Source organism: Pseudopipra pipra, chromosome 1 (genome assembly GCF_036250125.1).
Source record: "Pseudopipra pipra isolate bDixPip1 chromosome 1, bDixPip1.hap1, whole genome shotgun sequence".
NCBI classification, from domain to species: domain Eukaryota; kingdom Metazoa; phylum Chordata; class Aves; order Passeriformes; family Pipridae; genus Pseudopipra; species Pseudopipra pipra.
The window spans coordinates 62,682,843-62,706,228 of record NC_087549.1 but is presented as its reverse complement, the minus strand read 5'-3'; the positions used below and the strand labels follow the sequence as shown (position 1 = coordinate 62,706,228).

At 39.2% G+C, this 23,386-nt stretch overlaps 3 protein-coding genes across 3 annotated transcripts in view; 1 reads left to right on the top strand and 2 right to left on the bottom strand.

Moving 5' to 3' along the window:
- Positions 1-8,146, top strand: part of CTNNAL1 (catenin alpha like 1) — a 59,846-nt gene extending 51,700 nt beyond the window's left edge. The window contains exons 13-19 of the mRNA XM_064658938.1: positions 1,930-1,980; positions 2,072-2,226; positions 2,947-2,995; positions 3,804-3,860; positions 3,996-4,115; positions 6,381-6,464; positions 6,575-8,146. Of these exons, the coding sequence (XP_064515008.1) occupies positions 1,930-1,980; positions 2,072-2,226; positions 2,947-2,995; positions 3,804-3,860; positions 3,996-4,115; positions 6,381-6,464; positions 6,575-6,736 (678 nt within the window). The 3' untranslated portion in view covers positions 6,737-8,146. The remainder of the gene's footprint in view (positions 1-1,929; positions 1,981-2,071; positions 2,227-2,946; positions 2,996-3,803; positions 3,861-3,995; positions 4,116-6,380; positions 6,465-6,574) is intronic.
- On the bottom strand, positions 7,796-11,734 carry ABITRAM (actin binding transcription modulator). The gene is made up of 6 exons (XM_064658949.1): positions 11,633-11,734; positions 11,502-11,553; positions 9,104-9,233; positions 8,297-8,373; positions 8,156-8,225; positions 7,796-8,088 (listed from the first exon to the last, which is right to left on the bottom strand). The coding sequence occupies exons 1-6, from the start codon at positions 11,703-11,705 to the stop codon at positions 7,960-7,962; spliced, it is 531 nt and encodes a 176-aa protein (XP_064515019.1). The 5' UTR covers positions 11,706-11,734; the 3' UTR covers positions 7,796-7,959.
- A 209-nt stretch (positions 11,735-11,943) lies between these two features.
- SLC39A6 (solute carrier family 39 member 6) overlaps positions 11,944-23,386 on the bottom strand; it is a 20,830-nt gene continuing 9,387 nt past the window's right edge. The window contains exons 8-10 of the mRNA XM_064658911.1: positions 19,767-19,847; positions 17,136-17,326; positions 11,944-16,385 (exon numbers count right to left, since the gene is read on the bottom strand). Coding sequence (XP_064514981.1) covers positions 16,233-16,385; positions 17,136-17,326; positions 19,767-19,847 — 425 coding nt within the window. The 3' untranslated portion in view covers positions 11,944-16,232. The remainder of the gene's footprint in view (positions 16,386-17,135; positions 17,327-19,766; positions 19,848-23,386) is intronic.

Genomic DNA, 23,386 nt, shown 5'->3' with positions numbered 1-23,386 from the left:
CTCTTCACAGAGTAACTTCTTTGCCTAACTGATGCATTAAGCTTTGGAACTGCCTCTCTTCCCAGTGCTGTTACGCTCAGTAGTGCCTGTTCTCTCCCTACTGTCAGCACAGAGGTCTTCTGTGCCTGGCTAACACCCACGCTGTCCCTGCACAGAGGCCATGTTGTTCCTGTCGATCTAATTAGATTACATATTTTGTTACATCTGTTTAATTGCAACTGTGCTGTTTGCTGGTAATGAGCGGCATCCCAGATCGTGCCATAGCTGAGGACCAGAGCAGCAGTGCTGATTCATGTGTGTGCTTACTGCATGGGTACATTTTTTTTCTCTATAGTATTAAGTGTTAAATCATGTTTTAAAAGCAGAATAACTTGTCTGCTTTTTTAACAATTGTAGTATTCAAATAATGCAAGTGAACGCTAGAGTGGAGAAAACTACAAAAACATGACAAGATTTCTTTAGTTATTTGTGGATAGAAAAGCTTAACCTATGCTAGAGGGCTGGTTTTCTTGAGTACCCTTCATTCTTGCACCTTAAATATTTGTGATACCTTCTAGCACAAAATTTGTGTTTACATGCAAATTTAGTTTGGTTTTGTCTTCCTTTCTTCTTTTAAGATGCCTGAAAACCAGCATTTCTTAAACTGCATCTCTAATATGCAATATAGTTAAATTTAAATCACAGTTGAGAGTATCAGTTATTACTCTTTGTGCTAAATCTTTGAGATCAGCATTTCTAATACATAGGCAGAATTACAGTTCCAAATCGGGGGAGACATTCATAAGATTCAGAATATTTAAACATTTCAAGATGGAAAAAGAGAAATGGCATGAAAGCTAAACTGAGCACCAAATTGCAGTAGGAAATTCAGTAGTAGTATTTTACTTTTGCTCAGACGCCTGAAGTGAGAGATGCAGATGGTGGTGCCAGGGGGCTTAATTTCTGATGCTGTTCATAATGAACAGTGTTGGGGGTTTTTTCCCCCTCAGGCATTACTGAGCTTAATTTGCCCAAGTACTCCCACTAATGAATACAGCAGCTTTTTTCAGATTCTCAGACAAGGGTCTCAGTTCTGCTCTCCTCCTCAGAGATCATCCATCCTCTTCCTCTGTCTCATACCTCTCCAAGTTATGACACCAACTTTGTACTTGCTATTCCTCTGCAATCCAGTGCAGTTTCTGAATATGGACTGTGGATCTCACATCTGTTAGTATTTGCTGTCTTTGCACAGTGACAGCACCAGCACACAATGTTAAAGCCAGGAACTGCAAATTAATTTGAAACAAATGATGTATTCCTGCATAAGTGTGTCATGCAGTTGGCAAGCACTGCACTAATTATTGTTTAATCTGAGCCAGTATTTGGCTTGCAAACAGACTGGTATTTTCAATAGTTCGTGACTTAAATAAAAGAGGGAAACCCATGAAAAAAATCAAAGTGTCACTATTTGTTACCAGCTATTTCAACAAAGGGACACAGAATAATGAGCTACACTAGTATTTACATGGGTTGGAGCCTACATCAGCTGGCTACTAGCCAAATCAACTTCCCTATTACATAGTGTCATCTTTGATGATGGAAAAATCAGTGCAGGAGCACTTGATTGAGACTGTTTAGTCCCAAGTATTATTGAAGATTTAGAGGGTAAGGGGAAGAGATTGTACTGCATTAGGAAGTGGAGTCTAAGAACTGTGGAAGAGGTCTTTTCCTTGAAATTTCAGGGCATCTACAGGGCACAGATGCTGTTTGCACATTCCAATTTCAGGAGGACAGACAGAACAGGTTCTCAGTTTCTACTGAGAATTTTGTGTAAAGCACTAGAACTCTCCTGCAAAGTCTTCCTCTGAGTATAGAACTACCTCTTATGATTTGTTAGTAAAATGATTACCAATTCCTTTTATTTAAAAATATTATTTTTGTTTGAAACAGAAGCATAATGCAAATCTGAAAGCATTAAAGCCAGTCAAACTAGATACTGAGGTAAGATGCCATCATTTTCGTAAAAAAACTCCTTTATTATTTTTATCTTGTCTGAAGAATGTGTTTTCAAGTATCATAAATGTGGTTACAGGAACAGGCAAAAATTGCAAAACTTGGATTAGAATTGCATCTGCTCACATCTGATGTGGATTCTGAGACAGAGAAATGGGAAGATCAGGAGAATGAGATTGTGCAACACGGACAAGGCATGTCAAGTATGGCCTACTCCATGTATTTATTTACCAGGTAATTACATTGTATGCAGCAAATTTTGGTGGGAAGAAGAGCATTAACAGTGTTTATAAGAAAGAAGATAGTTTCATTTTCGGAGTATAATAATTGGGACCCATTCAGAAGGGAACTTGATTTTATCCTTAAGCTTTATAAATTTTTGTAAATTTCTAAGCTGCTTAGTAATAAAATAAGGGGGGGTTAAAGGGCTGCAGCACGTCTATTTAAATATCTCTTGGGGACAGAAAACATTTTAAGAAGTATGTTCGTAAATACTTTGAAAATCAAGGGAATTAAAGCACAGGTATATAATCTTTGCTGTACTGAAAAGAGTTGTTCTGAAACTTACCCTTGTAATGTTAGCTTTCTTACTTGAAGATTTTAGGTTTGTTTTTATTTGCAAGAGTTGAGATTTTTTTCTTCTAAGCTACTAGTTCAATAATACTCAGTATGCCAGAGACATGGATTTCTGTTCTTGTTCAGCTTAAGAGAACTGAGCCATTGCTAATTCCCCAATAGTGCTCTAGCTACTGAGGTGTCGGTATAATGTTTTGAAATGCAGTTCCTGTAATAAGTTATTGTTGTGGCTAGTATCTTCTAAAAGACTGATATTTTACAGTTCAGTGGTGTGCACTGTTAAATATTCAGTGGTGAGACTATAACTCACGGAAGTAATAGGCAAAATAATCTGCAGTCTATACATGGCATATCTTCTGCTTTCTTTATTTCCCACAGAGGAGAAGGACTTCTGAAAACTACCCAAGATTTATTTCATCAAGCAGAGGTAATATGTTTTAAACAAAACAGGAGGTAAGCACTCTTGAGTGAAGGCCAAATTGGAACTTAAGTCTCTGATTCCTTACACATAAGTACAGTGTACCATGAATTGACTGGCAGCTGTAGATTTTATGCAGCCTAACTCTGGTACATACCTTCTGAAAGCAAACTTTTCAGTGTTCCAGTAGTAGCTTGAGACATCATTCATTATACCAATAGGTGTTACATTCCAGATAGGAGGAAGAATAGCAAATTATGGCATTATATGGCAGATATCAGTGGACTTCAATACATTAGTAGTAGCTCAGTCCCTTATAATGTTAACTATATAGTGCTGCTCGATCCTAGTCTGAGCAGCAGTATTTTCTTGGGAAAGAAAGAGGGTGTAAAAAATTGCATAATACAAACAGAAGGAAGGGACCAAATGAAGGAATGCGTGGATTCCTTGTGTCCAGCCTTCATGCTTGTGTGTAACAGGAAACTGGTTACCTTTGATAGGACAAGATACAAACACAGCAGGTGTTATCTACCCACAAAAAATTTGTGAGCTGCCACAGTGCAAAAAATAATTGGAAATTGGGGGGGTTTATATGTAAAGGAAAAGCCTTTAAGCTTTGCTTATCTGGGAGGATGGCAGTTTGTAATGTAGCTTTTTATTTCAGAAGTCACTGCAAACTGCTGACTTGTGAATTATAAATATATACAACAGTTACAAGTATTTCCTGCTACCTTTTTACTTTATAGCACACTATTAAAACAACGAGGAAAAACTTCCATTGCGGTTCATTTTCTTTCATGCTTTCTCCTCCTTTCAGATTTTTGCCACAGAGGGCACAAAGCTTGCTTCAGCTCTTCATGCTTTTTCTGATCAGGTGATGTATGACCTCTAAAAGAGCCATTCAGCTTATGACACCAGTGCTTAAAAGCTGGCTGTGCTGTCTCCTCTGTTAACTTAATGTCGGAATCTTTAACACAGAGTTGTTTTGTCTTCCTGAACCATGTTTCAGGTACACGAGGATGACAAGCCTTTGCTTCTGTTGGAGGCTGAAAAACTCATCTCTGTGTGCAGGCAGCTCCAGATAACAGCTAAAGCTTCTGCTCAGGGAAAAAGTGCTACGTTTACAAAGGTAAGGTAAAAATTATATATATTCCTGAAAGCAATGCCTAACTTGTTTAGGAATGCAGTAATTTACTAATTTATGCTCCTGTTAAAATATGGAACAGTTCATGACAGCTGAACTTCTTGACTGGCTTCTGGATTGACAGAGGATCATAAAAATTAATAAGTAAAAAATTTTGTGCTTTTGAGCAAGCGTTTTTCTGCAATGCAGTATGTCACTGTTGCTGTTCCCTGTGTAGGAGAGGAACGAAAGTATTATTTTGCACTTAACATGTTTTGAGCAGCTGATGTGAAAATAAAGAGGAAAAACCATAAGAACTGCTGTCCTTGCTGAAAATGTTTTGTCTGTTGGGACACCCCTCACTGATAACTAGTCCCAGCCATTTGCTGCACTGCCTTGTCTCAGGAAGGGATTCTCTCCAGCGTGGGTGCTGTTGTCTTCTGGCCTTTTATTTTTATTTTTTTTTTATGTTTTCCCTACTACCAGAGAAGGGTTTCACTGAAGTTTATCCTGACCTGATCCACTCATTCATACTGGGAGTTTGTTTGATAGGAGGCAAAATACAGTACACTGGCACCCAGCATACATGGAAGCCTGTCATTGGATGACTTGGATATTGGATGGTATTACTCTACAGGCTTATATGAACTTTTTTTTAGGGATCATAGGATATCAAGTTTTGTGTAACTGGCCCAGTGGCCACAGACATATAATTGATATTAATGTTTTAAGGAACAGTTTCCCTACTCTGAGCTTTTACTGACTTATTGAGTCTAAGAATCAGTAAAAAAGTAATAGGATATTTTTTCCTTCCTATTGCTTAAAGTACTGAAATTACTGTTACTAAAAGAGTTTACAGAAATGTTTGCCAAGACAATGATTTTCCTGGACTGCACTTAAAAAAATTAAAAGGTGGGAAGGTGTCCGTAGGCTTCCACTACTTTATATTCTTTTTGCTGCTGAGATCTTTTTTCAGAGAACTTCTATCAACATGCCTCTGACCTTACCCACTAGATAAAGAGAAGTACTGGGATTTTATCATGCTGCAAATGAGAATTTTCAGCAGAATAATAAGAGATGGAGTAATACTGTATATAATTACACCGCAATCCACTAGATTGCAGTAATAATACTGTAATCCACTCGAATTTCATCCAGAGAAATAGGAACTGTAATTAAGCATACCTCACTGTGGACTTCAGTATTTCCACCACTGTAATAATTATTGTTGTTCTGTTGTTACTAATGCTTAACATAAATGTAAATATATATAAATGTAAATTCCAACCCCCTGGCTCTATTTCTGAAATACATGCTTGCTTCTCAGTAGGTAGGTAGTGTACCCTAGACTACCCAGAATTTTTTCTGATAATATTCATATTTGCTATAAATAAATACCTCTACAGCTGCCATGAAATTGTTAATTACCACAAGAAGCATATCTGCAAAACTCAGTGGGGAATGGACTTCAGGTTTCTTGAAGAACTGAAGTATCCCTGAGCAGCAGTATGATCAGTGTGAGCAATATGACTTCTGTGCACCTGAATGTTTGTTTCCAACTGGCTGTGGAAAAGGTGTTTCAATTTTACAGCAAGGTCTAAAACTAGATAGAGCATGCAAGCCACTCAGAACCAAACTGAGCACCTTGGGGCTACCTCTTGGTTTGTTTTACACTCTCTAAACTGAATGGGAACTCCAGTCTGTTTATACAGTGATGTATCACTACAAAGCAGTACTAGGCTCTCAAATTAGTGTTTGTAAAGGGCCCAAATTTATAATCTGTGCTGAGTGTCAGACTTGAGGCATGAACTCAAATGCTCTAAGCTTTAAGGCAACTCTTAGTGTAACTCACATCAAAGTAAGGCTTTCATGATGCATGGCTTTCTAAAGCATGCTGACAGGACATAAAACAGAAGGGAAAATCATGAAGAATTGTGATGATTCATACTTAGATGACAAGAGCTCCTTTCCAAGAAACTCCTATTACTGTTTAATATTGTATTGTTAGTAGAGAATTACACGTTCTCTTGAGATGTGTGTCACCCCCTTCCGCATCACAGCTCAAGTCTTAGCTAAACAGAAAGGATGCTCTTGTTTTACATGTACTATATAGAGAAATTTATAAAAATGTAGGCAAAACCATTTGATTACATGAGATTTCAGAAGGAGAAATATTACTTATTCCAGCTCAGAGCAGATTACCATCTCATGTAGAAAACAACTGCCTAACACAAGTAATGAGTGGTCTTGCTTTACTGTTGTCTTGTTTAGGTTGATGCATGCATTCTGAAAACAAGGAATGTGATGACTCTATTATGCCAACTTCTTCCACTTTGCTTCAAATTACTGAGAAAGGTCAGTATTTGGTTCATCTGCACTATTTTAAATAGGCTTTGGGTTTTGTTTCGTTGGGGTTGGTTGATTGATTGTTTTTAAGAAATATTCTTTTTTTTATATATACACAGAATAAAGCAGGAAATGGTTGCCTTAAACCTGCTCCACCATGGAAAGAAGACAGAATACGAACTGGTACAAATGCACATGCTCCAGAAAGGAGAGCGGAGACATTTGGCATCAAGTCTTTAGAAAATCATGTAACAAACATGACGTTTTTAGAGAGCAAGTAATTATAGCACTGAGAAATGCAGGAACTCCCATTTGAAAATAACACTTCCTGAATTTTCAATATTGCTTTCATTTGTGGAAAGTCAAGCCAGGTTAATTTGAAATGAAACTGTTGGCCTTTGTCACATCTAATAGATGTCCCATTACTTAGCTATTACAACACCAACTAGTTAAATCTTCTGTATTTTTATAATGTGAATGCCTTTCCTATGCTCACTGATACCGATTTTGTAATTAATGCTTATGAATGTCTTACTGGATGTTTCAGCCCAAAGATGCTGCTAATAGACATTTTATGTAAAGATGCCTGTGCTGCATATGCTATATGTAACACTACTGTTGAAGTCTGTAAACTCATCTCTGGCCTATATCAGTCTATATATTTGATAAAGCAGAATCAGGAATATAGTCTGAAAAGCTGTGGCCTGAAGCACTGAAATGTTATCTTAGTTACAAGTTATACCTGCAATGAAGTAGTTTTAGGAAAAAAACCCTCTTTCAGTAGCTGCACCCCTGAATTTTAATCTTGATGACATGACTGATCTTTACGAAAGGTTATTCTAAGTGACTAATAGTCTTGACTCAAATCCTTTTTCTTTTACCCTCTCTATTTGTAGATGGTAGTTGTTCCTTCCTTTTTTATTAAAATTTACTGAGAATTTGAGTTGCATGTTGAACCACTGAAGTATTATGCAGATTTGACATTATACCATTTAAAATTTAAGAAAATAGATACTGATTGTTACAGAATTCTGTACAAAGGGCATTATTTGACTTCAGGATGCCATGAAAATACAACCTGGTGCGAAATGTTTATTTTCAAGTTTATCTGCTCTTTGTACCTACGCTTCTGTTACATTTTTATTTTCAATTCACCTTGGTCAAACTCCATATTGTTTTTGTTTAGCTGAATTTGATGATAGCTAATTCATATGATTTTTCTGTATGTTTTAGGCTTGCATTAAGCAAAACTGATTGTGGAACATAAATACTCCAACATGTCATTCTGAGCTTATTTAAGAACTTGCAGTGTTAGAACTCAGAGAAAAAGAGTACGGAAATTTTAATATACAAACTATTTGAACTGGTTTATTCTTGTATGAATCAAGCAGTTTAGTTCCACTTTTAAAAACTGGCACTAGGCCTTTCAATACTACAAAACTCACAGTGTACAATAAAATAGCTTGTTTAGTATCAAGTACAGATGATAAGTGTAGAATTGATTTCATGAAGAAGAATTACGGCGTTTCAACAAAACTTCCTCGTACTCCTTCTGCGTCAGAAGTCCTTGAGTTATGCTCTTGCTTTCTTCAAATTTGGGTAGAACCACTGCAATGTAACCCTCAGTTGATGGCTGTAAAGCAAGACTGAAGTAAGCAGTGAAATAAAAGTTAAAAATAAAAAGCAAGAAAGTGTCTTACCTTTTCTTGCAGAAGAGTGGGGTTACTAAGAATGTTTTCATTCACTTCTATCAGCCGCCCTCGTATACAACTGCAAAAGTGTTTAGATTCAGTAGATGTGCATGGTATGTCAAGGTAAGAAGAAAAAGGGAAAAACCTTACCTGTAAATGGTGTATTCCTCTCCATCTGATGAAGATATCCTGCACAGAGGGGCAAGTTCTGTTAAAAACTGAGCTCCCTGCATTTGGAAAATAAATAAATATATATGTAGTTTAATGACACAGGGCTTTTAAAAGTATTACCATCAGCAACATAAGTTTGCAAGCTTCTCAGAAAGCAAGGATGGGTGATAGTTACAGGTCATTGCAAGTTACAGAGCTCTGCTTCCCTACAGAAGGGAAGATGCCAACTTAGTTACATGCACAAATCAAACAGAAGCTTGTTAAGGGCTTCCAGATTGAGTCATAATTAAGTTTCTTGCAGAATAGCAGACCTGTAGTTTGATCAGATTAAAATCAGGGAAGAAACAGCACGGCTGATTTCAGTATAAGCAGGTTAAACTACACATTCAAAAACCCACCATGAAACACACTAAACTGGTCCATTTGCTATCTAGACTAGCTTGAGAAAAACAGCAGTCTCCAAATCCTTGGCATTTTCCTGGAAATAAATTTGTGTCTTTTCAGGGATGCTTATGTCCCTCTGTATACTATAAAAAAAAATAATTACTAAAAGTGAGTGGGTTTGAGCAACACTGGAAACCACCAGTGCTGTAGGAGCACTGCAAGACCTGGGCTGGGACAGCCAGACAGGCACCTCTTGAGGAAGTCTAAATTCTTCAGCTGTAGAGGGGCTGGTTTAAAATACAATACAAAAGTAACCTCCTCAGTTTCTATCCTAGAAAGGACAGAAAGTTTTAGGCAGTATGAGAGATTAAAATGAAAACTAACGAAAGAAAAAAGCCATACCCTTTTTGACTTCCCAGAGACCTTATTCTGAAGTCTGCTACAGTTGGCACTGATTTGGTAATTAATGCTTTTAATTGTTTTCCCACTTTGAAGAAGAGGATGGGCTTCTGCCAAGGTGATGACACAGATTCTGAAGAAAAAAAAAAAAAGTATTAGGCTATAGTTTTGAGAAGCCATGCTCTTGTGCTCTAAGCAAGCTCCACAACTTTCTCTGCCTATCTTACTTGATGCCTGCTGTTCCACCCCAAATGAAAACTGCACTCTGACCTAAAACTCCCATAAAAGGTGCTTCATTTTGAGATATTAGACAGGAACATCAAAAGCATTACACTTTTTACTTAAACAGAACCACTGCTTTTAAATAAGCCAGAGCTGTTTGTTCTGTCTGTGGATGTACCCTGTGGGAACATACTTTGTTCACTTGACAGCTAATAGCTGAAGTAGATACTCACTTAAACAAGTATGAGCACAGTACATTTTTGTCACAAAATGTAATGCAAGGCAATGTTTCTCAGAACAGCTAAAGGCCATTTGTAGTGAATAGTTAGAGAAGATAAATCCTTCAGTGATCTGGGCTTTAGTTAACCTGCTGCTTGCATTTCATCTTCTTCTAAAGGAGGGTTATTTCTTGCCAAGAAACTGGACAGTTTGAGACAAGCCAAGCTAAAGAGACAGCCTGTCTTCATCCCTGGTCCAGAACCATGCATAACACACAAGCATGGAGAGCCCAGAACTTGCCAGTAAATGAAGAGAGATGAAGCTTTTCTGTTCAAGAGGAGCATAAAACCTGCAGTAAGGACCAGAATTAACAGCACAGTGACTGCAGAGGAAACCAGGGCACAGAATCAGATCATTCCCTATGGATGCTGCATCCATCTCCACACACTCCTAGGGAGTTCTGGCTGTGCAGCTCCCACAAGAGGAAGCTGGATCCTGGTGAATGCATTCAGCATGCCCTAGCAGCAAAGCTACCTCCTCTTCACTCCAGCCTCTTTCTAAGGGGGAGATGGCAAATAATTTATTTGAACAGTCATCTGTTGGAGCTGAGACCTTGCAAAACAAAAAAAAAATCCCCCCCAAATTCTATACTGCCTAGAAAAAGCAAACTGAGCTACAGCCCCACGCATAAGGGTAAAATACTTCACAGAGCATTTGGCTAAGCTTCTGTGTAAGCCAATATTTCACAATTCAGAGTAGCAAAACAGTCTCATAGACATTTGAACAAATTTTAATTTCCTTTTCCCCCACATCAATAGGATTTAAAGTACTGTTTATATCAGACAACTGAGACTAGTAACTACATATTTAGTATTTAGTACATATGCAAGGGTGGCCTCTCTTGCTGTTGCTGTCATGCCTTTTATTCGCAGGCACTCTGATTTCTGTTTTGAAAGAATGAGAAAGAACTGCAGAAAACAGCCACAGAGAAGCTCCAGCTCCAAAAGGCTGCAGCAAGGCAATGGTTCTGCCCTGTGCAGAGCACGCTCTTCCTGTTATTCTGAATTCTTAACAGGAGCAAGCAACCCACTGGGAACACAAATGTGGCCTCACCTTCCCTCAACACGAGCCATTGGCACTGCCAGTTTTTGTGTAAATAGTAGTTAGGTTTTATTCTTCCCTCTGGGACCAAACACCCCAGAAACACTCCGAATGCCCCAACAGGCCGCTGCTGAGGGAGGTAAAGAATGAGACTCCAAATAAGGTACAGGTTGATTTATTCCAAATAAATGGATATCCAGCTACAGCCAAGCAGAAGCAATGCATGACATTTTCCTATCTTGCCTTCACCATCCATAGTACACAAATCACAGAATCACAGAATACGCTGAGTTGGAAGGGACCCACAAGGATCATGGAGACCAACTCCTGGCCCTGCACAGGACCATCCCTAGGAGTCACACCATGTACCTGAAAGTATCATCCAAATGCTTCTTGAACTCTGTCAGGCTTGGTGCTGTGACCACTTCCCTGGGGAGCCTGTTCCAGTGCCCAACCACACTCAAGGTACAGAACCTTTTCTCTAAGGGCTTAATATCTTTCTTATATTGTGGTGCCCAAAACTGCACACAATATTCAAGGTGAGGCCGCACCAGTGCCGAGCGAGACAATCCCCCCACTCGACCGGCTGCTTTGCCTGATGCCCCCCAGGACATGACTGGCTCTCCTGGCTGCCATAGCACTGCTAACTCAGATTCGACTTGGCATCGACTAAGACCCCCAGGTCCCTTTCCGTGGCACTGCTTTCCAGCATCTCATTCCCCAGTCTGTACGTACATCCGGGGTTGCCCCATCCCAGGTGCAGAATGCGGCACTTCCCCTTGCTGAATGGAAAGTCTTCCCGGGGGTCAGAACGCGGCGGGCAGACGACAGACACCCCAAGCCCCCCCGCCCCACTCGCCTGTTGGAGTGCTGCAGCACGCAGAAGTCCTCGCACGGCCGCCCCTTCACGTCTGCAACAAGGGCACAAACACCAGTCACTGCCCCGTCGCCGCCCAGGCCCCGGTCCCGGGTCCCCCCGCCCGGCGGTACCTGGTTTGTACCAGCGCGTAAAGTACCGCTCCGCTCCACCCGGACCCGCCGCCGGCGCCTCCATCCCGCCCATCCCGGCCCGCCCAGCCGGCGCGCCGCGATGACGGAGAGAGGGGCGGCCCCAACCCGGCCCCCTCCTTCTCCCCGCCAGGGGAAACTCCAAGGAAACGCAATTTTACTTTTTTTTCCCCTCCTTTTCTTTTTTTTTTTCCCCTCCCCACCCCCCACCCCCCCGCCCCGAGAAGGTAAACGAAAGATGTGGCATCTTTCGCCACATCTACGTCAGTGAGAAAAACGCTCAAAAGCCAGCATTTGGTTCAGTGGTTTATTTTCTCTAGCACACAGCAATACGGTAACAGCAACAGTCATGATACATACACGCCAAAAAAGGTACCTTAAGTAAACAGCACATTTCATTAAAACATCGTTTTGTTTCTTGCTTTTTTGGCACACAAACACAATGAGCCACATTTTCCACAGAAATTTTAGTTGTGCTGGTGTCTCAGTTCAGGCAGCAGGAGAGCCTCGATGAATTCCATTTTAGCCTCTCAGTTCCATTTAAGCCTTCGCTGTGTTTTAGATAAACATAAATACACATCTGCCATCACATACAGCCACAAAGGAGCAGAGAAACCGTACCGGCGCCTGAACCCCACAGGCCAGGCAGGTGAGAACTTCCACTCCTTTGTTTTGACTTTTGCTGCACATAGTAACTACACGACACCTTTTCTGTACAAATACAGGCCAAAATTATTAGAAGAACATGTTACCAAAAACCCAAACAACTGATTCCAGCATCGTTTGCCTATTCCATTTACCCGCATCTAGCGCAGGCACTAAAGGCAGCTGTAACAGCATATAAAATTAAGGTCTGTACCATAATTAAGCTATAGACAGATACACAAAACAGACACTTCCATTTATCAGTCAGAATATCAGCAGGCACATTACAAACTGCTGCAGAAAAATATATGCATAAAAGGGCTGCTTAGAGGCTCTGCCCCATCGGTTGGCCAAACCACGAATATTTTCAACATGAGTACATTGCAACAGATGCAGATTCTACTTTATAAGGCTGACAACAAAACAACAAATAAACAAACCAACCCAAAACAAACAAACAAACAACCTTTTGTCATCTTGCTGGTACAAACCTACAGCAAGTTTCAGTCTATAGTCTTCTCAATTACTAGTTTGGACAGCTGTCTGTCATGGACATCTCTCTCCATCAATCATTAAAGAGGTGGAATATGCTTGTTTTTTAGGTTAGAGACATTTCTACCCACATGCTCTAAAGGCCATTCATTTTTCATATTGTTACATTAGCAATGCGTTTTGATATGCAGATATTTTAACGTCAGTTGGGCACATCAAAAACCAGCCAAGAACCCACTGGAAACACTGTCTGAAATGTGTAGATTTATCTCCATCATTTAGTCACTGATCTTAAAGTCTCTTGAGCAACACTGGGCCACGTGTCCACTTCCTGTGTCATATCCAGTACGTGGACAACAGAAGTCCAGCTGAACTGGCAGCTATTATGCTTGTAGGCTAGTAAAAAATTCAAAGCAAATTGAGTTCATCCAAGTCTGAAATCCCTCAGGACCACAGAGGTGGAGCATGCCCAATTTCTGTAGCAGCTGAGAGTGCAGGACAGAAGGTGAAAGCCCCATGGGCTGAAGTGCACGGTATTTATGGTGGTTTACTATACCTTGGGTAAACACGGTGCCCAAGCCTTACAAAGCCTGCTAGAACACAGTGAGGCTGCATCCCAGAAACTGCATCATGCAGAACAGTCACAATGAGAGGTCTGGAGGAAAGGAAGGGACAAGTCTTGCTGACTTTTTTTCCTCAGGAATACGTGTTGCCCGTGAGGAGCAGTACCGGAGCACAAACTGAGGCACATCAGCACTGATGGTGACCAGCACTATTACCCTAGCAAAGGCAAGACTTGTTTAGACAGGTCAGGGTGAAATCGGATCGCCCCAAAGAATCATACATTCAGCTCCAGTAAAGAGATATCAGGAACACCTCCGGGGGAAAAGCAGCTATATTTTGAGAGATCTGTAATGAGGTGGGACTGCCAAGATTGGAGGTCAGTATAGGAAAAGGCATGAAAAATTTCCATTTGACAGGTTTAGTGTATGTGTGTCAGCATGGGTGTCAGCATGGTTGTTTGGATCTGTTTTTCTAAAAGGGAGGCGGTGATAGCAAAAATGAAACAGCTTTTGATGAGCCAAAGATTATGGTATTCAAGCACTAGAGGTGGAAAGGGAAAGATGAAGATCAGCAGGTGGGTTTAATGCAGAGTTTAGCTACTCTGAAGTTAAATGAACATAGAACAAAGGGCGGAATTATCATCAGAGTTGAGACTGAAAAAAACAGGTTACCTTCTCTTCTGAGAGTTCAAATAAGCTATCAGTTTAAGTGCAGGGAAGATGCAGAAACAATGAGTAGATATATATCCATTTTTCATCATACTTATAAATACTACTAATTCAAGCTTGGGAACATTAGAATATGACTGCTATAAGAAAGGAGTAAAGACAGCACAGGATGGGTGATCAAGGAGATGCTATAAAAACATAGCAGATGGCTGTTGTACCATGGCACAACTCCTCTGTTCAGAGGTGTGCTTCTAACAAAAGTCCAGAGGCTTAATCCAAATGCAATAGCATAGAATAGAAGACATACGGAATGTAAACTGCTTGATGACGGGAGATAATGCACCTACATTTTGTCAGTGTTCTTACTAAAGATGAAAGCCCAGCACCAGAGTAGCTTCTAGTGATGAAAAGTTAGGTTAGGAGGAGGAAAATGACTGCTTCCAAAAGGGAATTCTGTTCTTCTCTCCAAACAAATGCTCACCAAGCAGAGACACACAGGTTCCTACATGTGCAGATATAGGGGAGGTGGTAAGACCTCATCACAGCTTAGTGCTGCTTTCAGGATGCATTAGCAGCACTGAAGGAAGTATGCCTTTCTCAATCCCCTGGCTTCAAAGGAGGCACTGAACAGCATTTCATCACTGTGGGCAGAAGATTAAACCTCAATCTTTTTAACCTCAGAAAAGACTGAAGGAGGAGAAGAAGCTAATATTCCATTGGCTGCAAAAACTCCTGTGATACCCATTTCTCAACTAATAAAAAACTCTCAAACCACTCAATTAATTGAAAACATCTATTTTTGAGGTGATAGAATAGGTTTTGGCTTCCAGTGTATGACAGACCAACAGACTGTTTCAACCCATCAAGTATCATTAAACATTTCCGTGGTGTCCAAACTTCTTATTCAGCTCATTATTTGAAGCAGTGGATCAGAAATAAATTCCAATTGTTATATTTCTGGGATTTTTAAAGCTAGCTAGTAAGATACTATAATTCTGTTAGTTAGTAATCAAACAAAAGTTGTCTAACATTCACCTTCCCTGCAAATGCAGAATTTATTTATTTTGCTATTGTTTTTTTCAGCCTTCTTCCTTCAGTTACATTCAGGGTCGTGAAAAATATTAAGTTCAAACCACATAGTTAAGTCTACGCTTATTATTCTTAACATGCTGCTTCCCTAGATATGCTGTCAAAGAAATTTTGGTATTTTGTATTTTTCAGCCTTAGTTCTTGCAAAGAATATAACTGCTTTGCGAGCACAAGTTTGTGTGCAATCATACTGAACTAGAAGTAGGCAGCTCTCCCACTCAGCTCATTTTCCCAAAGTAAACCAACACTTTACTTCAGGAAGCTGTTATAGTAAATGACTTTTATCTCAACCTGTACCACTCTTCCCTTTGATATAAAACAGGTTTAATACACCTTTGTCATTTCAGGCAATGTAAGTGGGATATAGCACTGGTTTTAAAGCCTTTTTAATGAAATTCACATATTTTAGAGCCATACTTTTACAATTTCATAGCTGTACTTTTGTTGCTGATTTGACAAATCAGTGAAAAGCAACTGGTATCAGAAGGGATGAAACAAGTAAAACGTTTGATGCAAACACTTAGAACATTATTTCATATTAATTTGTGTGGAGTAGAAACCAACTGGAATAAGACACAGGGAAACCACAAGCTGTTGAGAGCACCACCACTGCAAATCCGTATACACTAGGTGGATGAAGAGATGAATGTCTACCAATATAAACACATGCTAACCATTACATCTTTTTCTCATTTTACACTGTTCACTGTGATTTGTATCCACTGATTTTGATTGTGCTAAAATAAAAACCACTGTTGTTTTGCCTCTCTAAACCAACTAAACCGTTGAAGTAAAAAAACATTACATATAATTACATACAGTAAATAAGTTTAGTAAAAAAACCAACCTAACCCCAAAGATAATACCGATTTGGCACTTTAACCGTGTTTTACTAAGTACCACTTTCCACAGTACCATAAGCAATGCTAAATCCCAAGTAAAAAAAACCAAAACTTTACAGTGTTCATTTCTATCTGGGGAGAAGGGAGGAAGCGGCTTAACAACAAAGCACACCAATAAAAATATCTAGTCTATATCAAATGTACCTCTCCAATAAGGAGTTTAATAGAAAAAAACCCTACTAGTTATAATTTAACACCAAACTGTCTTTCTGGCAGCCAGGATTACAGGTTTATCCTGAATACAATCTTATGTTCAAACACTGAGATAAGCAGCATTATCCCAAAACCCAAGAGAATCCCAGCATTCTGTAACAGGAAGTATCCCCACCGGCTACATCCATGATCACTGGCATCATTGTGGAGCATTTCAGGTACCTAAACAAACACGAAAATGTTAAATGCCTTCAAAACAATTACTTCAAACCCAGTTCTTTAACCATGAGGCACAAGGTGGAGGAGTCTTACTCCTCTAGTTCTTGTCGACTGCATTAATATTGCTCCTTGAATTAGGTGCTACTCAATATGGACAACACTGAGAGGCTACTTTCATAATTACAGACAGAGAGAACCAGTAATGTTCTAATTATTGTTTTCATGGTAATTATGCTGATGTCTTAAGTCAACCATTGACTTGGGATATGATTATTTAATAAGTGATTTGACTGAGCCAAGAGTTTTATTCTTAAAATGACAGTTGAGCTTTCACAAATATCCACTTTGTACAAACATACTTCTGGAGGTACAATATGCATTTTTAAAAAATATCTGTCTTCATGCCAAGAAGCAGTAATGACTTCATGGAAAAGTTGGAGCAAATTTGGTGGTGCTGATAGTGTGCAACTTGCAGTCTTACTGGTTACACTGGCCACTGTCAGCAGAAAATTCTTTACCTCTGCTGTTAACTGCTTCTGTTTAACAGCTAAGGAGAAAACAGAGCCTGTTCCTACAGTAATCTGAATAAAGGCACTTTCACATTAACATTTAACTGAGCACTTACACTCATTAGCACCTCCAAGCACAGAGAAAGTTAATTGAGGGAGAAAAGATGGAAGAATTTGAGATGAAAAAATTTGCATTAATTCTTAAACTGTGTTATATAAAATTCAAGTAAGTCTAGCCACTTACCATATCCACAAGAGCCACGTACATGAACAAGCCAGCAGTAAGTGCAAATATCCACATTGAGACATTGTCTGCATAATGACCAATAAGGATCCCAGTCGCCATCCCAAGATAGGCCAGCATAGCAGACAGAGCGTTATAAAGCACAGCTTGCTTGACAGTCATACCGGCTTTTAGAAGTACAGCAAAATCTCCTACAACAGGGGAAGGAAGAAAAACACCCAAAGTTTTCACTCTCAGGTAATTATTGTAGTATTTTCTTACTTACAGTTCTCTTACTTACAAGATTACTAAGCTCTGTCTATGCTGTTATTTGTCTTATTCTTTTTCCTTCATAAAATTAGAAATCACTGGGGGACAGAAAATTAAAGGATGCACATGAAGCACAGCAAACAAACACAGCAGCAAACACTGTAAGTTTAAAACCTTAAAGTCTTAGGAGTTTTGGAAGAAGCAACTTTGCACTGAATCACAGAATAACCTGAGTTAGAAGGGACCCACAAGGATCATGGAAGTCCAACTCCTGGCCATGCACAGAACAGCCTCAAGAAGCACACCATGTGCCTGAGAGCATTGTCCAAACACTCCTTGAACTCTGTCAGGCTTGGTGCTGTGACAACTTCCCTGGGGTGCCTGTTCCAGTACCTAATAACCCTCTAGGTGAAGAACCTTTTCCTAATATCCAACCTAAACCACCCCTAATAGAACTTCAGGTCATTCCCTCAGGTCCTCTCACTGGTCACCAGAGAAGAGATCACTGCCCCTCCTCTTCCCCTCACAAGGAAGCTGTAAACAGCTATGAGGTCTCCCCTCAATCTCCTCCAGGCTGAACAGACCAAGTCACCTCAGCTGCTCCTTGTATGGCTTCCCTTCAAGGCCCTTCACCATCTTCATAGCCCTGCTTTGGATGGTCTTTAAGAGCTTTATATCTTAGTGTAGTTTGCATTTAAACCACCACTGTAAAATGTTGCAGTACTTGATATACATGAGCATTCTAAAGAAGTCCCTAAAATAAAATATTCCCACTCAACTGCATAAAGCAATGGTGATTATTCCATTTATTATCCTGTAACTGCTCTTTGTTCTTTAAGTCTTTTCATAAATTTTAAAATAATTTCTTTTTTAATTTCTGTAAATGATCCTTAGTGTCTTAATTTTACTTGAAGAAATGATAGGCCCCCAGCCAGAAACAGATTTCCTGTAATGCAGAACAGATTTTTTTCTAAACCAGAGTAACAGAAGCTTATATAAGTTACCTCCAGTTAAAGTAAACAAACAAACAAAAGTGATCTTCAAAGCTGAGTTCAGTAATTTGTTACAACAGCTTTTCCTACAAGATACTGCCGATAAGATGAACTGGTATATTATAAACATTGTTTAGCATTAACAACAATGATCCAATTTTAATCCCAGCTAACTTCAGCTAGTCCCATTTGTTTCGATATTCCTATGCCACTTCATGTCCTCTGCTAAAGAAGGTATTTCTTATCAAATTTTCTGTGCTGATTAAAGAAGTATGATTTAAACTTTAAAAGATTTTTCTTATTTCCAAGCCCAACAGAACAGCTGAATCTAAAATTATCAGATTCATAACATGAATTTACTTTGTATATCTGAACTAACAACTTTTAATACATGTAATTAATACAAGATTCCATGATTAATATGAACAAGACTCAACTCTTCCCAAGTCATAAAATCAGGTATGTTTTCCCCAGAATAACTATTTCTGTATAACATTACTGCACAAATATATCAAGCTGTTTAATATAGAGTTTGATGTTTACACATAGTGGTTTACGAGCTCCTTTAAATGAAACTGAATGTTCTGCTCTCTAGGGAATTAAACCTTAAAGTGCAAGCAAACTTTTCTTTCTCCATTCTATACACCCAGTATGACTGTGACTATGACGGCTAAGAAATAAACACCAGTTGCACATTCAAAATGATTTGACAATTGGGAAGATCAGTTTCATCTCGGGTTAAACTAAGCAGATCTGTCCTGTTCCCACAAGCTGCCCCGCAAAAGGGCCAAATACTGAACTTATATTGTAAAACACGAAAATAATATCTCATGGGACAGCACATGAATTTAAATCACTTGAGCTTGAAAGACAAATTATTTCTAGGAAACATTTCTAAGTAGTTTCAAGTTTAATTTAGAGCTACAGCAGTTCTTTGCAAGACTTAATGAAAAAGCAGCAAATGTTATGCGGAAAGTAGTTCGACTAATCATGACCTTCTTTTAACAGCACAAGCACAAGAATAAAATTAAAGAGAGATGTGAGAAAGGCAAATTCTGTCATGCATCCTTCTGCAATTCACAACTTATGTTATATACAAGGAGAGTAAAAACTACAACTGAACTAGACAGAACAAGCTGTAAGTAACTGCAAGAGGCAGAGTTTTAAACAAAGTAGCAGAAATATTTAGATTTTTAAAAGTAAGATGATTTCAATTAAGAAATGTTTAGGAACATTTTTAAGTAAATTAAAAGTATTCTTGAATAGACAACCTGACACAGATGAAGTTTGCTGATCAAATTTTACAGAGACACAGAATAAAATCACTTATTCTTTCATATGCACCTTTAAGAACATATACATGCAGTGTATGGAAATACTGGGGTCTTACCTAGCTCATGAGGTAATTCATGGCAAAACACAGCCACAGAAGTGCTTAAACCACTAGATAACCCTTCAGTAAAGGCTGCTCCTATGAAGAGACAGAAAAAAAAAGGTGTGAACAAAACATTACTGCATATTTAGACATCAAGTGCAGAAGCATCGTTGCACATGCTTATGTCATATTAGGACATATTAGTTTCACTCAAGTTATTCTTCTGTTTGTGGAAGTATTTAAACTTTAACTGAAGCGTTGTTTACAATTCGTAGGTTTCAAAATTCTCCTTCAGAATCTTCCAAGAAAAGTAAACCACATTTCACTATCTTATTCCTGAACTAATACCTTTCCACAACATAACCCTTCCCAAAAAATGCAATAAATACTTTTTTTTTAAGATACAAAGGGAAGGAGTTCAACTACATCTGAGAGTCAGCACTTGAAAAAGGAAAGTCAATTCAACAGTAAGAGATGCTGTGTAAGTCACATGAAATCAACAGTCAAAGACTGAATTCTAGGCAGCTTGAATATAAGCAAACTACTACACTTTAAGTGGAGGAAAGAAAAAAAACCACAAAAAACCCTTAAATTAGTCCAACAGTCCCCATCTTTCTGGTTTTCTCTGTTTCTCCTTTTGCTTGCCATTTTTCTTATTTGGCAGCAGTTGAGGAGGACACAGCACACTGCAGAGCTGAACCACAGCTCACACACAGCATAGGAGGTCCCCAGCTGCATGGAGAGCCTCCCCCAGGGTGCAGAACCACATCCAGCTTCCTCTTCAGCTGCTACCAGCAGCCTGCCAGCAAACAAGGTGCTGCCAATAAGCAATTAAAGAGCCACAAGGCCATGACACAGTAGCTGGCACACAAGAGACCCAGGAGTACCGCTCACAAACCACCTAATCAAGAAAAGGTGGTGGCTAAGGCTACCTGTGAACACAGGACATCACCATTCACAGAAGATTTTTCAGCTGTGAAGGTAACCGTACTGGGCACACAATCCAGGATGGCCCTTAATTATATTGCTAATGCTTTCCTCAATACAAATGACAGAAAAGCCAGCCAGGATTAGCCTTCTAATTGATGCTACTGCACCAAACCAAGGAAAAAACGATGGCAAATACAGCAAAAAATAACATCTTGAGAGCATGAGGTAACTGAGTTAAGGATACAGAAGGAGACTGGGAAAGGAGGAAGCAAAATTAAGACTCCAGACCTTAACAAAGCAGACTTTGAATTCTTTAAGGAATTGCAGTGCAGAATACCCTGGGAATCAGTCAAAAGGGAAATAGTGCCCAGAAGAGGTGGCTAGTGCAAGAACACTCACAGAAGACATGCCCAGCTAAGCAGTGTGTCTTAATGAATTAAGACTCAAAAGAGAAGCACACAAGAAATAGAACAAAGACTGGCAACAAGGAAGTTAAAAGCAGTGGAACAAAAAGGAGGAAGACCGAAGCCCAGCTGGAGCTAAAACTAACAAGATGCCAAGGATAACAAGAAACAGTTCTACAAGAATGCTAGCTGAGAAACAACATTCTGGAAAAATTGACAGATCAGGAAGGGAAACAAGCAGTAGACATAAAAAGAGCAAAGCATCAGCACAGCCTTCCTCTCAGTCCTCATTGGCAAAGCCAGATCCCAACACCATCCCAAAGGCACAGCAAACCACACAAGCAACAGTTGAGCGATATGTAGAAAAAACTGGAAACACTCATACACATGCCAGGATGGGACTCACACTGAAGGGTGCTGACAGAGTTGACTAGTGTGACTACAAAGCTGCAGTCTTGGAGTCTCCACATGTCTGTGGAGAACCACGGCTATGGAAGGCCCTGGTGGAACTCTGAGAAAAGGATAACATTATTCCCATCTTTAAGAAGAAAGGCAAAGAACAGGACTTAGGGAACAGTCAGCACCATCTGAGTTCCTGGAAAGATCATGTTGAATATCCTCTTCAAATCCCTCTCCAGATGCTTCATCCAGCTTGAGGAAATAACTGACTATAGAGACAGTGACAGCAGTGAATGTAACAGAACTTGACTTTAGTAGGATTTCTGACACTATCTCTTACAGCCAGTCTCATCTGGGCAAAGAGGAAACATGAGCTTGCACGCTGGCTCGAATGCTGAGCTAAGAGGGCCGGATGGCTGGCTAGTGAGAAGTAGAGCTCACCAGGACAAAAACTGCAACTAATTTTCTTCAGTGGCTTCACTAATGATCTGGATGAAACAGACGGCACCAAGAGCAAATTTGCAGATGACACTAAGCTGGGGGGCAACGGGGAGAAAGTAAGTTCTGAGGTGACACATCAGGCATTGGAGCTTTAGACAAGACCACAGTAAACTTAATTCTTACAAAGTCCAAGAAGGAAAAGTAAGAAGTAACCAAAGTACAAGTTTATATAAAAATATCTATTTTTGCTTTTTTTGCTAAAAAGAAGCCTTGAAACGTCAACAAACTGAAGATGACGTTAATAAATCTGGCACTATCCCTTATCAATAAGTTGATTTAGTAGCATCATTGGTATCTTAAAATACACTTTAAAGACATCACTTCTTTCAAAAGCTGAAGGAAAAAATTTATACGCAAGACTAGTGTAAAAATAGAGTTCTGCATTTTACTTATTTAGTTGCAGTTACACAGAAAAGTCCAAATCACAGACGATGATTTTGTACAAACGAGTCAGATGCAACTGTTCCATGCTCTAATAAAAAAATAAGCACTTCTAAAACTTGTTCCTACACAGTTAGCAGAACAGATCTGAGGAAAGAAGTAACTGATGGAAATCATGAATAACAATTCACAGAGTGAATGAACTTAAATGAAGGGTTATGGTGGCTAAAGCTATCTTTACAGAAGCATTCACATCTTTTAAATACAGGTAAGACTACACAAGTAGCATTTTCACGACACCATCAAACTGATGTTTTCCCATAATACTTTTAAGCACAAACGGAACTGAAGGAAACCCATATTTCCATTAGCCTGAACAAGCTACACAGCAGGACTTCTAAAAGCTATTCCTCTCCCATTCAATAAGCCTTTATTAACCTTTCTCATACTTTTCCCTTCGTAACTATAAAGTCAGAGCTCCTTCTCAAATCTCCCTAATGCCAGGAGGTTAATTGATTCTGTGTGTCATTTGTATGCAAATCTTCTTTCTACCACATTTTCACTACTGATCTGCTCAGAAATTTACATTTCATGCTTCAACTTTCATCAAAAATGAGATTAAATAAGAAAGTCTCTTTTCACATTATACTTAGAATTGACTGAATCTGAACAACTGCAAATACTGCTGTGAAAAAATAGTTATTATTGGGTTTTCTCCTCAAACAAGAATGAACTTGTCCTACAATAAAATTTACAGAAAGACTGATACTGCTGAACTGCCCCCAGTATCCTAAACAAGCTGGAAATGAATCCAATACCTGTAAAGATTAGTCTTAAATACAAAAGTCAAGATCAGAAAAGATTAGCATAAGAACTGAAGATTACTGATTTGACTTCACTTTCTGTAACTTACTTTAACCTTTTAAATTCAAAATACCAGTAGTCTAGCTCTCCTAGAAAAAATGACAATCCCCAAACCTGACCTCCCAGACAGAAGTCCAAAACAAAATATTCAACCTA